The 16,314-nt window shown below is 47.9% G+C and overlaps 1 protein-coding gene across 1 annotated transcript; it reads left to right on the top strand.

Moving 5' to 3' along the window:
- Nucleotides 1–5,822: 5,822 nt before the first annotated feature.
- On the top strand, nt 5,823–13,423 carry LOC143187450 (uncharacterized). Its single transcript, XM_076391671.1, has 5 exons — nt 5,823–8,679; nt 8,748–10,774; nt 10,967–11,119; nt 11,169–12,025; nt 13,389–13,423. Exons 1-5 carry the CDS (start codon nt 5,823–5,825, stop codon nt 13,402–13,404), a joined length of 5,910 nt encoding a protein of 1,969 aa, XP_076247786.1. The 3' UTR covers nt 13,405–13,423.
- Nucleotides 13,424–16,314: the final 2,891 nt, after the last annotated feature.

Here is a 16,314-nt window from a genome sequence, read left to right as displayed (position 1 = left end):
TTCCGGGCAACCTAGGCTTCACTCTAGGGCGTTGCTCCACCAGATCGAATAGTTAGTGCCTTAGAAGTCAACGCCAGAAGCATAATATACAACATAAATGCAACAGTTTTTCCATCGTATAAAACGAATAATAGCAACCAGTGTGAAAGTTATGGTCATTTCTCCGTTCCCGGCAAGCTAGGCTTCACCGCAGGGCGTTGTACCACCAGATCGAATAGTAAGGGCCTAAGAAGTGAACGCCAGCAGCATAAAATACAATATAAATACAACAGTTTTTCCATCATATAAAACGAACAATTGCAACCAGTATGACAGTTATGGTCATTTCTGCGTTCCGGGCAACCTAGGCTTCACTCTATGGCGTCCTTCCACTACATCGAATAGCTACGGCCTCAGAAGTCAACGCCTGAAGCATAAAATACAATAAAAATACAACAGTCTTTCCTTCCTATAACAGGAATAATTGCAACCCGTGTGAATGTGATGGTCATTTGTATGTTCCAGGCAACCTAGGCTTCACTCTAGGGCGTTGCTCCACCAGATCGAATAGTTAGGGCCTTAGAAGTCAACGCCAGAAGCATAAAATACAATATAAGTACAACAGTTTTTCCATCGTATAAAACGAATAATTGCAACCAGTGTTAAAGTTATTGTCATTTCTACTTTCCGCGCAACCTAGGCTTCACCCTAGCGCGTTGCTCCAACAGATTGAATAGTTAGGACCTTAGAAGTCAATGCCCGAAGCATAAAATGCAATAAAAATACAACAGTTTTTCCATCATATAACAGGAATAATTGCAACCAGTTTGAAAGTGATGGTCATTTCTATGTTCCGGGCTACCTAGGCCTCACTCTAGGTCGTTGTTCCACCAGATCGAATTGTTAGGGCCTAAGAAGTCAACGCCAGAAGCATAAGGTACAGTATAAATGTAACAGTTTTTCCATCGTATAGAACGAATAATAGCAACCAGTGTGAAAGTTATGGTCATTTCTACGTTCCGGGCAACCTAGGTTTCACTCTAGGACGTTGCTCCACCAGATCGAATAGTTAGTGCCATAGAAGTCAACGCCAGAAGCATAAAATACAATATAAATACAACAGTTCTTCCATTGTATAAAACGAATAATTGCTACCTGTGTAAAAGTTATGGTCAGTTCTACGTTCCGGACAACCTAGGCCTCACTCTAGGTCGTTGTTCCACCAGATCGAATTGTTAGGGCCTAAGAAGTCAACGCCAGAAGCATAAGATACAATATAAGTATAACAGTTTTTCCATCGTATAAAACGAATAATTGCAACCAGTGTTAAAGTTATTGTCATTTCTACTTTCCGCGCAACCTAGGCTTCACCCTAGCGCGTTGCTCCAACAGATTGAATAGTTAGGACCTTAGAAGTCAATGCCCGAAGCATAAAATGCAATAAAAATACAACAGTTTTTCCATCATATAACAGGAATAATTGCAACCAGTTTGAAAGTGATGGTCATTTCTATGTTCCGGGCTACCTAGGCCTCACTCTAGGTCGTTGTTCCACCAGATCGAATTGTTAGGGCCTAAGAAGTCAACGCCAGAAGCATAAGGTACAGTATAAATATAACAGTTTTTCCATCGTATAGAACGAATAATAGCAACCAGTGTGAAAGTTATGGTCATTTCTACGTTCCGGGCAACCTAGGCTTCACTCTAGGGCGTTGCTCCACCAGTTCGAATAGTTAGTGCATTAAAAGTCAACGCCAGAAGCATATAATACAATATAAATACAACAGTTTTTCCATCGCATAAAACGAATAATAGCAACCAGTGTGAAAGTTATGGTCATTTCTACGTTCCGGCAACCTAGGCTTCACCCCAGGGCGTTGTTCCACCAGACCGAATAGTCAGGGCCTTAGAAGTCAACGCCCGAAGCATAAAATACAAAATAAATAGAACAGTTTTTCCATCGTATAAAACGAATAATAGCAACCAGTGTGAAAGTTATGGTCATTTCTACGTTCCGGCGACCTAGGCTTCACCCCAGGGCGTTGTTCCACCAGATCGAATAGTTAGGGCCTTAGAAGTCAACGCCAGAAGCATAAAATACAATATAAATACAACAGTTCTTCCATTGTATAAAACGAGTAATTGCTACCTGTGTAAAAGTTATGGTCAGTTCTACGTTCCGGACAACCTAGGCCTCACTTTAGGTCGTTGTTCCACCAGATCGAATTGTTAGGGCCTAAGAAGTCAACGCCAGAAGCATAAGATACAATATAAATATAACAGCTTTTCCGTCGTGTAAAACGAATAATTGCTACCGGTGTGAAATGTAACGTCATTTCTACTTTCCGGGCAACCTAGGCTTCACCCTAGGGCGTTGCTCCAACAGATTGAATAGTTAGGGCCTTAGAAGCCAACGGCCGAAGCATAAAATACAAAATAAATAGAACTGCTTTCTATCGTATAAAACGAATAATTGCTACCGGTGTGAAAGTTATTTCCATTTCTACGTTGCGGCAACCTAAGCTTCACCCTGGGGCGTTGTTCCACCTGATGAAATAGTTAGGGCATAAGAAGTCAACGCCAGAAGCGTAAAATACAATATAAGTTCAACAGTTTTTCCATCATATAAAATGAATAATTGCAAACATTGCGAAAGTAATGGTCATTCCACGTTCCGGTCAACCTAGGCGCCACTCTAGTGCGTTGCTCCACCACGTCTAATAGCTACGGCCTTAGACGTCAACGACAGAAGCATAAAATACAATAAAGATGCAACAGCTTTTCCATCGTATAAAACGATTAATTGCAACCAGTGTGAAAGTTATTGTCATTTCTACATCCCGCGCAACCTAGGCTTCACCCTAGGGCGTTGCTCCGACAGATTCAATAGTTAGGACCTTAGAAGTCAGTGCCCGAAGCATAAAATGCAATAAAAATACATCAGTTATCTATCATATAACAGGAATAATTGCAACCAGTTTGAAAGCGATGGTCATTTCTACGTTCCGGGCAACCTAGGCTTCACTCTAGGGCGTTGCTCCACCAGATCGAATAGTTAGTGCCTTAGAAGTCAACGCCAGAAGCATAATATACAACATAAATGCAACAGTTTTTCCATCGTATAAAACGAATAATAGCAACCAGTGTGAAAGTTATGGTCATTTCTCCGTTCCCGGCAACCTAGGCTTCACCGCAGGGCGTTGTACCACCAGATCGAATAGTAAGGGCCTAAGAAGTGAACGCCAGCAGCATAAAATACAATATAAATACAACAGTTTTTCCATCATATAAAACGAATAATTGCAACCAGTATGACAGTTATGGTCATTTCTGCGTTCCGGGCAACCTAGGCTTCACTCTATGGCGTCCTTCCAGTACATCGAATAGCTACGGCCTCAGAAGTCAACGCCTGAAGCATAAAATACAATAAAAATACAACAGTCTTTCCTTCCTATAACAGGAATAATTGCAACCCGTGTGAATGTGATGGTCATTTGTATGTTCCAGGCAACCTAGGCTTCACTCTAGGGCGTTGCTCCACCAGATCGAATAGTTAGGGCCTTAGAAGTCAACGCCAGAAGCATAAAATACAATATAAGTACAACAGTTTTTCCATCGTATAAAACGAATAATTGCAACCAGTGTTAAAGTTATTGTCATTTCTACTTTCCGCGCAACCTAGGCTTCACCCTAGCGCGTTGCTCCAACAAATTGAATAGTTAGGACCTTAGAAGTCAATGCCCGAAGCATAAAATGCAATAAAAATACAACAGTTTTTCCATCATATAACAGGAATAATTGCAACCAGTTTGAAAGTGATGGTCATTTCTATGTTCCGGGCTACCTAGGCCTCACTCTAGGTCGTTGTTCCACCAGATCGAATTGTTAGGGCCTAAGAAGTCAACGCCAGAAGCATAAGGTACAGTATAAATATAACAGTTTTTCCATCGTATAGAACGAATAATAGCAACCAGTGTGAAAGTTATGGTCATTTCTACGTTCCGGGCAACCTAGGCTTCACTCTAGGGCGTTGCTCCACCAGTTCGAATAGTTAGTGCATTAAAAGTCAACGCCAGAAGCATATAATACAATATAAATACAACAGTTTTTCCATCGCATAAAACGAATAATAGCAACCAGTGTGAAAGTTATGGTCATTTCTACGTTCCGGCAACCTAGGTTTCACCCCAGGGCGTTGTTCCACCAGATCGAATAGTCAGGGCCTTAGAAGTCAACGCCCGAAGCATAAAATACAAAATAAATAGAACAGTTTTTCCATCGTATAAAACGAATAATAGCAACCAGTGTGAAAGTTATGGTCATTTCTACTGTTTAAAAAGCGGTTATATAACGGGCATTTGGCTCGTCCGCGAGATTCGTAATTTGTTGGTATACGTGACCGACCGAAGGTGGCCTTCGGTCGGAGCATACGTTGTCCTAGCAGCAAAACACGATCAGCTGTCGTATGACTTGTTTTTGTCGTCAAAATTAAAGTTCAAACAAAGTAAGCGTTGTCGAGCAACGGTTTTGAACTCCAGGCTCGATGTCGAGTGGGGACATCGGAGCCTGAAGGAGAGAGAGAGAGTACATCGTACTACATTAGCACGAGACAAAAGATAATTTGTGAGCGCCGCGTAGTGGTAAAATTTGGCACGTCTTCCGCTTCGCGGAGACACGCGCGGCTCTCGCCCCAGTCGTCTTTCGACAATCAAGCTTGACGCAGTCAGTGCGACCGTACGTCAAGCGCCTCTCAGCTCGCCAGTTTTCAGATTTCAAGTAGTTTGGTTACCAGACACTTGAAATCTCACTAGCTCTAAAAAGCTGAACCTCTGTCGCCGACAGACTAGGAAACTCTGCTCGATTCGTACGTATAATACGTACGAAAGAGCACCTGGTTTGTTTTAGGAGACAATTGATCGAGATTTGCACTCTTGGAATCGGGGCCTGCCCTGATTCTCTGAGTCTCGTTTCGTCTCGGAGCAACAAAGGCCGCTGCCTGTTGGATCCCTGAGAGACGGGTTACAACAGAGAGAGATAACGTACGTGCCTATCACCTCTGCGTTACTCGTGCTCTGCCACCCCGTTTAGTAGCAACCCCCGTGTGACGAATAGAAGCACACGGTAAGGTGAACGGAGTCGCCGAGCCTCTGGCCGTCCTCAGCCTCCAGGACCAGCAATTCGCTGGTTATAGCGTGTCCCTCCGCTCACGAATCCCTAAATTACTTGGATTCGTACGGAACGAACCTTTCCAAAAGGTGCAAGGCGAAGAGAAGAGGTCCCTCCTCCTCTCAAGCCACTCGTTCATCGACTTCTTCTTCGCGCCAGAAGAAGAGTCGATAATACAGTCCACTGCATTACCTTTGCGTTACAGGCAAGGTTTTGCTATCCCCTCCAAATAGGCTCGCGAGCGCAGCCTGGAGTTGGGAATCTTTGGTATAGCCAGATTTACACTCTTGCTTACCGCCGCGGTTCCGCCGCTATCTCTCTTTTTCAGACGTCAACGTCGCTAAGGGGAGCCGGCGTCACCACCAGCCAAGGCCCTCCGATCCGCCGCCGTCCTTTCCAGCCGACGAGGACCGGAGCCAGCGCCCAGCCCCCTACACAGAAGCTAAATAAACGTCGTTTCCAAGCCCTTTTCAGGGCCGACAAAATATAAAACTCGTGTCTTCGTTTTCTTTCGTATCCCCTCAATCTCACCTCATCCGGACCTCCGTTGGATCCCTTATTTTAAGCGATTCCAACAAAAGGTCCTTCGAGCCGGATTGAAAGGTTGAGAAAGGGTGAAAGAAACGATCACTTCAGGTTGACCTTCGAGCAGTGTTTACCTCTCGAAGTATATCACCATGTCGAACCCCGTAAAGGAGCAGTTGACTCTTCCTGCCCTGGAGGTCGAGATGGAGGATATTCAGTCACGAATTCGGGGAATGACCCGACTCGTGACTAATCTGAAGAAAAAGGGGCGAAATAATTATACCATCTCTCTCCTCAAACAGAAGTTGGAGTATGTAACTGACGTTTGGAGGGACATCCAAGAGCGAGTTAAACAGCTCAAAAAGGAGGTCCCTGACAGCAAACGGAAGGTCATACCCTTCTTCGGCGAGAGCACGATGGATGATGCAGAAGATGCGTTCCATGAAGCTCAGAACTTCCTGATGACGGAATTGGACAGCCTCATACAGGAAAAGGAATCGGCTGGATTCGGCAACCCCGGGAATACCGCGGGTGCCGGAGCAACCGGCCAGCCTAGTACGCTTGAGCTTCCCAAGCAGAATTTACCGAGATTTAGCGGAGATCCGCGAAAGTGGTGTCACTTTGCGGATCTGTTCACCGCCAGCATAATCAAAGATCAACGGTTGTCAGATGCGCAACGTTTGCAATATCTGAACGGCTGCTTGGAAGGAGAGGCACTCGCATCGATTGCCACGCTTGAAATTGCGGATCGCAATTTCAAGCCGGCGTGGGATACCCTGACCGAACAATTCGGGAACCCACGTCGCATGGTGCTTCAGCTTCTCGCAACATTCACGAAGCTGAAGCCGATCAGGACGGGCGACATAGAAAGCCTGCAACAGGTCACCGTCGGCTGGAAACAAACGCTCGCCGCGCTCCAGAAGCTGGGGCGCAAGGTAGAGCATTACAGCGACGTGTTGGTCATCCTGATAAAATCTAAGTTGGACCAATCCCTAGAATGGGAATGGGAGGGCACGCAAAAGCTCAACCAAGAAATCCCCTCATTTAATGAGATGTTGGATTTTCTCAGGGAGCAAGAGCACAGACTGCACGTGCTGATCAACCCGGTACAAAAACAAGCGGTTGACCCCACGTCAAAACCTCGCATACGGCAACATAACGCCGTAGTCGAAAGCTCTCCCGGTCCAACCTTGGAGTGTACATTCTGCGGACTGACGCACGGAATTACAACGTGCAAAAAGTTCAAGCTGCTCACGCCTGAATTGCGCTTCCATTATATTAAAGCGAATCAGTCGTGTATAAACTGTCTCGCTTCGACTCACACAGTCGCGCGTTGCCCTAAGAACGCAGCGTGTACAAAGTGCAGTAAGAAGCATCACACTATTCTGCACTTTGACGCACCACAAGTCGGCACAGGCAATCGTCGGTCGACGAAAAAGCCACAGCAGGGCCAGCGGGAAGCGGGACGGAGTAACGTCTCCGCACGTGAGCCCGCGAATGTAAACACGAAATCTCGTGCTTCTACATCAAGCGCCGACGTGACGTCGCACTGTAGTGCGACGGAGAGCGGAACACCAGCTGTGTTTCTGGCGACGGCAAATGTGCGAGTCATAGGAAAGGGAGGCACGACGCGCATCGCGCGTGCACTCATAGACCAGGGCTCGGAAGCCTCCTTCATTTCCGCGAACCTCGCAAATGACTTGCGACTCGCGAGAAGGAAAACCCCAGCCACAGTTACGGGCTTGGCGGGCGGAAAAGCCCAGGATATAAAATATAGCGTGGATATCGAGTTCGGTTCGACACGTTGCACTGAGGAGGCGTTCCGCACCAGTGCATACGTGGTGTCCCGAATCACCTCGTATGCCCCGCCGTCGGTTCACGTGCCGGAATACACCGCGTTGCGTGAACTGACACTCGCGGATCCTGACCCCGCTTCAGACCGCCCAATAGAGGTGCTGATCGGAGCTGGGACATATGCGAGTATCATTCGACCAGGGCTTCGGCGATTCGGTAAGCGAGGGCCGATCGCGCAGGAAACAGCTTTAGGCTGGATACTGTCAGGCCCGGTCGACGCAGCCACCTCTTCCCCAAACCCCGTGAGGACGCTGCATTGCACCGTCCTCGAATCGCTCGACAAAGCGATACGAAGGTTCTGGGAGATAGAGGAGATTCCCTCGAAATTGGTGAATACCAAGGCCGAGGACGAATGCGAAGAATACTTCGCAAAAACCGTCGCGCGAGACGCGACGGGACGATTCATCGTTCGGTTGCCCTTCAACCACGAAAACCCGGACGAGCTGTTGGGAGAATCTCTTCCAATAGCTCTCTCCGCGTTGACTAGGTTAAGGAAAAAACTGGACCTGGATCCAACCCTCATGAGGGAATACAGTGAGTTTCTCACTGAATATGAGTCGTTGAGTCATATGACTCGCCTAGAGTTCCTCGACAAGACACGACTCTACATTCCACATAGAGCGGTTGTTCGAACGGAAAGCGCTACGACGAAGCTGCGCGTCGTGTTTAACGCTTCCAGTAAAACAGCGGGCGGACGCTCGCTGAACGACATCCTCCACGTAGGACCGAAGCTACAGAACGATATCACCGCTGTATTAACGCGGTGGCGTCTGTATCAATACGTGCTAGTAGCAGATATAGAGAAAATGTTTCGACAAATTCTCGTAGCTGCAGAGGATCGTCGATTCCAATGCATCGTGTGGCGCACGCCAGAAACCGAACGAAATATAGCGTTCGAGTTAAAAACCGTGACCTACGGTACGGCGTGTGCCCCATATTTATCGATGCGAACGCTTCTCGAGCTGAAAAAACAGGACGGCGACCGCTTCCCGCTCGCCGCTCCTATCCTCGAGAAGGACGTCTATGTTGACGACGTGTTTATGGGAGCTCCGGACAAACTATTGTTGGAGCAAATCCGTAAACAAACGTGCGAGCTCTTACAGCAAGGTGGATTTAACCTTCGTAAGTGGGCTGGAAATTCGCCAGATTTATTAGGCAATATTCCACATAGCTCGCACTCCCACGCAGTCGACCTTGATTTGTTTGATAATTCCGAATTAAAGGTACTCGGTCTGCGATGGATTCCATCAGGAGATTTTTCTACTTCAATCTGCAACGTTTCCAACCGTCTGCAACACCGATCACAAAGCGTACTTTGTTTTCGGAAATTGCAAAATTATACGACCCTCTCGGCTGGCTTTCGCCAGTCGTGATTCGCGCAAAAACTTTAATGCAGTCCCAATGGCTGGAAAAAATCCAGTGGGACGAGCAAGTTTCCGCGGAAACGCTCAAAATGTGGAACACATTTTGTGCGGATTGGAGCAGATTGAACCAGTGGAAACTTCCCCGATGGATCCGTTATGGAGCCGACACGACTTCTGTGGAACTGCACGGATTTTGTGACGCATCGCTCGCAGCCTATTCGGCTGTCACTTATTTAAGAGTGACGACGATAGACAACGGTGTGTTTACATCGCTGTTGATGGCAAAAACGCGAGTGGCTCCAATAAAAACACAGTCGATCCCAGTTCTTGAATTGAACGGGGCCGTACTGCTAGCCGAGCTAATCTTGCACGTGAGAGACTCGCTTGCAATGAAAATAGATCGAGTAGTCTGTTGGACAGACTCAACTATCGCTCTAGCTTGGCTGAAAAAACACCCATCGACCTGGAAGGTTATAGTGGCCAACCGAGTGTCGAAAATCCAAACGGCCCTCCCGAACGCGGAATGGCGTTACGTGCCGACCCGTTCGAACCCCGCGGATTTAAATTCGCGCGGGATCGACGCGGCAGAATTTCTGCAGTCGAACCTATGGACGTTTGGACCGACATGGCTGAGCGAAGCGGAAGCGCAATGGCCCGCCATACCCGCTTCCGTTGAGACCGATGAAAGCAAGCGCGTAGCGCATGCACACGTAGCAACTCCGAAGCCGGAATGGGATTTTCTGTTCCGTTTTCAATCATGGAGAAAACTGTTACGTGTAACGGCGTACTGTCTTCGTTGGCGAAGACCGTCGCGCGTCAATCAAAGGTCAAACGCCGGTCAAGTAATCGAGGCGGCAGAAATGCGTAACGCAGCTGAGCGCCTCGCACGCCATATACAGGGCTCGCATTTCGCAGAGGAATACCGATGCTTAAAAAATCATCGCAGTATCCCTGTGAAATCTCCCTTAAAAAGTCTCAACCCGTTCCTCGACGATAAGGACGTCCTGCGAGTCGGTGGAAGACTGGAGAATGCGACGCTTGCATGGGAAACCAAGCACCCGATAATACTGCCTAAGCATTATGTTTCGACATTAATAATTAGGCAGTGCCACGTAGATACGTTGCATGGGGGCTTGCAGTTGACCTTGCACACTGTCAGGCAAAATTATTGGATCCTCGGTTGTCGAAATGCAGCGAAAACCGTGGTCAACAAATGCATGCGATGCGTAAGGTGGCGAGGCAACACGTCCACGCAAATAATGCAGCATCTGACCCCGGAGCGCTGTCGCCCGTCAAGAGCATTCGACAATTGCGGAGTGGATTACGCGGGACCTTACCGTGTCCGCGACTCCGCGGGCCGAGGCAAAACAGCTCACAAAGCGTACATCGCGGTGTTTGTTTGTTACGCTACGAGGGCTGTCCATATCGAACTCGTCCATGACTACACGACGAGCGCGTTCTTAGCCGCACTCGATCGGTTTGTTGCACGACGAGGAATCCCGTCCTGCATTTTCAGTGACAATGGAACCAATTTCGTCGGTGCCGATCGAGAATTACAACAGCACTGTCGTGCAGTATTTTCTGCAACGGACACGCATAATAAATGCGGTGCTATGGGCATTCAGTGGCGGTTTAATCCACCCAGTGCCCCACACTTCGGTGGAATGCAGGAGGCCGGCGTGAAATCGGTGAAACACCATTTGAAACGCACGTTGGGAGAGTTCACACCCACGGGAGAGGAAATGCAGACGCTGCTCTGCAAGATCGAAGCGAGTCTTAACTCGCGACCGATCGCTCCCCTGAGTGACGACCCAGACGACTATGCGTCTCTTACGCCCGGTCATTTCCTGACAGGCGGACCACTAAATGCGATTCCGCTGCAGTCCGTGGAAAATGAAAAACTCTCGCGACTGTCGCGTTGGAGAGCGATTCAGAAATTCCACGAGCAACTGTGGAGGCATTGGACGCGCGATTACCTCACGCACCTCCAAAATCGCTACAAGTGGCGCGCCACCCAACTGCAACTGCAACCAGGAGACCTGGTGCTAGTGCAGAATCCTCTTCTCCCCCCCAATCAGTGGGAGATGGGAAGAATTGAGGAGGTGTTCCCGGGGAAAGACGGAAATGTACGTGTGGTAAAAGTACGTACCGCAAAGTCAACTTACACACGCCCCATCACAAGGATGTGTAGGTTACCCGTGGATGAGCCCGCTACGACGACCGGCGCCGAGGTCGAGCGGGCAAAATAAACACCTGTAAAGAATTTTCGGAAAAAACCAGGGAGACACCAAGGTGAGACCGATTGTTCTAGAAGAAAATCGAACGATCGGGACCCCCTCTTCCTTGACCCCCAATCCCCTTGGGAGGGGAGACGAAGTATTTCTGTCTCTATCTCCCCAAGGGAAAAAGCGCCCCCGCGAAATCGCGGGCGCTACCGAAATCGGTTGCGAGCGTCGCGCCGGCCGAGTCAGTAGAAATCAAGCAATGGAAAGCGACACACAAAACACGCAGAACCAAATCTCGGCGACCTTTGATCGCTGTTTGAAGATTGGGGAGCAGGCTCTCCAGCAAGAGACGCGTACACCCTCGCCACTGGAGAAGTCGCACCAGGAAGCAGTACAAGAAACCACTCAAGAGGAGTGGACAATAACCATCGGCCCACCAAGAATGGGCCCAGTACAGCTCAGGGTGCCGGAGCACATTCCGCGCACCACGCGGCGGTATCGCTGCACCGTCCCAGGAGGGCGGTACGCCCTCAGATGGGACCGGGAGCAGCGATTAACGTCACTGCTTTGGCGGCCGGCGGTGGACCCCCCAACGCCGAGAGGCCAAGAGAAGAGTACCGCCCCCGCGGCTGCAGCGAGCCAAGCGGGCGGGAGGACGCCCAACAGGCCCCGACCAAAGGCGAGGGAGGATAACCGTCAACAGGCACAAGCACCGACGACCTCCAGGGCCTTGGTGGCGGCTAGGCCCTCCCCAATTGCCAGCCGCACCCGGCGACCACCCCGGCCTCAAGGACCGACGTTAGAGGAGTTGACGCGCGCAGCAGTCGGCATCGCGGTGGAAACCTCGATGCGGCTGCTGCAGCAACAGCAGCAGCTACACCCGCAGCAGAGCGCGTCTCCACCAGCGCATAAGTAAGTTCAATTGAATTTATATTTTGATTGAATATACGACAACGCTGCGAGTGAGTTCACTTCAATTGAACTTCACTTGCAGCACCTCTCTCTCTCATTCGCGAAGAAAGTATTAGTCTTTCGAGTCTCGCGTTACGATGTGCATACGACAGAGCATTACCGATTCTCCGTTGCACGGACCGTGCAAGGGGGGCGGTATGTTTAAAAAGCGGTTATATAACGGGCATTTGGCTCGTCCGCGAGATTCGTAATTTGTTGGTATACGTGACCGACCGAAGGTGGCCTTCGGTCGGAGCATACGTTGTCCTAGCAGCAAAACACGATCAGCTGTCGTATGACTTGTTTTTGTCGTCAAAATTAAAGTTCAAACAAAGTAAGCGTTGTCGAGCAACGGTTTTGAACTCCAGGCTCGATGTCGAGTGGGGACATCGGAGCCTGAAGGAGAGAGAGAGAGTACATCGTACTACATTAGCACGAGACAAAAGATAATTTGTGAGCGCCGCGTAGTGGTAAAATTTGGCACGTCTTCCGCTTCGCGGAGACACGCGCGGCTCTCGCCCCAGTCGTCTTTCGACAATCAAGCTTGACGCAGTCAGTGCGACCGTACGTCAAGCGCCTCTCAGCTCGCCAGTTTTCAGATTTCAAGTAGTTTGGTTACCAGACACTTGAAATCTCACTAGCTCTAAAAAGCTGAACCTCTGTCGCCGACAGACTAGGAAACTCTGCTCGATTCGTACGTATAATACGTACGAAAGAGCACCTGGTTTGTTTTAGGAGACAATTGATCGAGATTTGCACTCTTGGAATCGGGGCCTGCCCTGATTCTCTGAGTCTCGTTTCGTCTCGGAGCAACAAAGGCCGCTGCCTGTTGGATCCCTGAGAGACGGGTTACAACAGAGAGAGATAACGTACGTGCCTATCACCTCTGCGTTACTCGTGCTCTGCCACCCCGTTTAGTAGCAACCCCCGTGTGACGAATAGAAGCACACGGTAAGGTGAACGGAGTCGCCGAGCCTCTGGCCGTCCTCAGCCTCCAGGACCAGCAATTCGCTGGTTATAGCGTGTCCCTCCGCTCACGAATCCCTAAATTACTTGGATTCGTACGGAACGAACCTTTCCAAAAGGTGCAAGGCGAAGAGAAGAGGTCCCTCCTCCTCTCAAGCCACTCGTTCATCGACTTCTTCTTCGCGCCAGAAGAAGAGTCGATAATACAGTCCACTGCATTACCTTTGCGTTACAGGCAAGGTTTTGCTATCCCCTCCAAATAGGCTCGCGAGCGCAGCCTGGAGTTGGGAATCTTTGGTATAGCCAGATTTACACTCTTGCTTACCGCCGCGGTTCCGCCGCTATCTCTCTTTTTCAGACGTCAACGTCGCTAAGGGGAGCCGGCGTCACCACCAGCCAAGGCCCTCCGATCCGCCGCCGTCCTTTCCAGCCGACGAGGACCGGAGCCAGCGCCCAGCCCCCTACACAGAAGCTAAATAAACGTCGTTTCCAAGCCCTTTTCAGGGCCGACAAAATATAAAACTCGTGTCTTCGTTTTCTTTCGTATCCCCTCAATCTCACCTCATCCGGACCTCCGTTGGATCCCTTATTTTAAGCGATTCCAACATCTACGTTCCGGCGACCTAGGCTTCACCCCAGGGCGTTGTTCCACCAGATCGAATAGTTAGGGCCTAAGAAGTGAACGCCAGCAGCATAAAATACAATATAAATACAACAGTTCTTCCATCATATAAAACGAATAATTGCAACCAGTATGAAAGTTATGGTCATTTCTACGTTCCGGGCAACCTGGGCTTCACTCTATGGCGTTCTTCCACCACGTCGAATAGCTGCGGCCTCAGAAGTCAACGCCTGAAGCATAAAATACAATAGAAATACAACAGTATTTCCATCCTATAACAGGAATAATTGCAACCCTTGTGAAAGTGATGGTCATGTGTACGTTCCAGGCAACCTAGGCTTCACTCTAGGGCGTTGTTCCACCAGATCCAACAGTTAGGGCCATAGAAGTCAACACCCGACGCATAAAATACAAAATAAATAGAACAGTTGTTCCATTGTATAAAACGAATAATTGCTACCAGTGGAAAAGTAATGGTCATTTCTACGTTCCGGGCAACCTAGGCTTCACCCTAGGGCGCTGTTCCTCCAGATCGAACAGTTAGGGCATAAGAAGTGAACGCCAGAAGCATAAAATACAATATAAATACAACAGTTTTTCCATCGTATAAAAGGATTAATTGCAACCAGTTCGAAAGTGATGGTCAGTTCTACGTTCCGGGCAACCTAGGCTTCACTCTAGGGCGTTGCTCCACCAGATCGAATAGTTAGGGCCTTAGAAGTCAACGCCAGAATCATAAAATACAATAAAGATGCAACAGCTTTTCCACCGTATTAAACGAATAATTTCAACCAGCCTGAATGTTATGGTCATTTCTCCATTCCGAGCAACCTAGGCTTCACTCTAGGGCGTTGATCCAACAGATTGAATAGTTAGGGCCTTAACAGTCAACGCCCGAAGCATAAAATACAATATAAATACAACAGTTTTTCCATCATATAACAGGAATAGTTGCAACCAGTTTGAAAGTGATGGTCATTTCTACGTTCCGGGCAACCTAGGCTTCACTCTAGGGCGTTGCTCCACCAGTTCGAATAGTTAGAGCCTTAGAAGTCAACGCCAGAATCATAAAATACAATAAAGATGCAACAGCTTTTCCACCGTATTAAACGAATAATTTCAACCAGCCTGAATGTTATGGTCATTTCTACATTCCGAGCAACCCAGGCTTCACTCTAGGGCGCTGATCCAACAGATTGAATGGTTAGGGCCTTAGCAGTCAACGCTCGAAGCATAAAATACAATATAAATACAACAGTTTTTCCATCATATCAGGAATAATTGCAACCAGTTTGAAAGTGATGGTAATTTCTACGTTCCGGGCAACCTAGGATTCACTCTAGGGCGGTGTTCCACAAGATCGAATAGTTAGGGCCTAAGTAGTCAACGCCAGATGCATAAAATACAATATAAATATAAAAGTTTTTCCATCGTATAGAACGAATAATTGCTACCAGTATGAAAGTTATGGTCATTTCTACGTTCCGGGCAACCTAGGCTTCACTCTAGGGCGTTGCTCCACCAGATCGAATAGTTAGTGCCTTAGAAGTCAACGCCAGAAGCATAAAATACAATATAAATACAACAGTTTTTCCATCATATAACAGGAACAATTGCAACCAGTTTGAAAGTGATGGTCATTTCTACGTTCCGGGCAACCTAGGCTTCTCTCTAGGGTGTTGCTCCACCAGATCGTATAGTTAGTGCCTTATAAGTCAACGCCAGAAGCATAAAATACAATATAAATATAACAGTTTTTCCATCGTATAAAACGAATAATTGCAACCAGTATCAAAGTTATGGACATTTCTACGTTCCGGGCAACCTAGGCTTCACTCTATGGCGTTCTTCCACTACATCGAATAGCAACGGCCTCAGAAGACAACGCCAGAAGCATAAAATACAATAAAAATACAACAGTCTTTCTGTCCTATAACAGGAGTAATTGCAACCCGTGTGAAAGTGATGGTCATTTGCACGTTCCAGGCAACCTAGGCTTCACTCTAGGGCGTTGTTCCACCAGATCGAATTGTTAGGGCCTAAGAAGTCAACGCCAGAAGCATAAGATACAATATAAATATAACAGTTTTTCCATCGTATAGAACGAATAATAGAAACCAGTGTGAATGTTATGGTCATTTCTACGTTCCGGGCAACCTAGGCTTCACCCCAGGGCGTTGTTCCACCAGATCGAATAGTTAGGGCCTTAGAAGTCAACGCCCGAAGCATAAAATACAATAGAAATACAACAGTATTTCCAGCCTATAACAGGAATCATTGCAACCCTTGTGAAAGTGATGGTCATTTGTACGTTCCAGGCAACCTAGGCTTAACTCTAGGGCGTTGTTCCACCAGATCGAATTGTTAGGGCCTAAGAAGTCAACGCCAGAAGCATAAAATGCAATAAAAATACAACAGTTTTTCCATCATATAACAGGAATAATTGCAACCAGTTTGAAAGTGATGGTCATTTCTACGTTCCGGGCAACCTAGGCTTCTCTCTAGGGTGTTGCTCCACCAGATCGAATAGTTAGTGCCTTATAAGTCAACGCCAGAAGCATAAAATACAATATAAATATAACAGTTTTTCCATCGTATAAAACGAATAATTGCAACCAGTATGAAAGTTATAGTCATTTCTACGTTCCGGGCAACCTAGGCT

Source organism: Calliopsis andreniformis, unplaced genomic scaffold (genome assembly GCF_051401765.1).
Source record: "Calliopsis andreniformis isolate RMS-2024a unplaced genomic scaffold, iyCalAndr_principal scaffold0033, whole genome shotgun sequence".
In the NCBI taxonomy this organism is placed as follows: domain Eukaryota; kingdom Metazoa; phylum Arthropoda; class Insecta; order Hymenoptera; family Andrenidae; genus Calliopsis; species Calliopsis andreniformis.
Note: the sequence above shows the minus strand (reverse complement) of the source record. Positions and strands in the feature narration are given on the sequence as shown.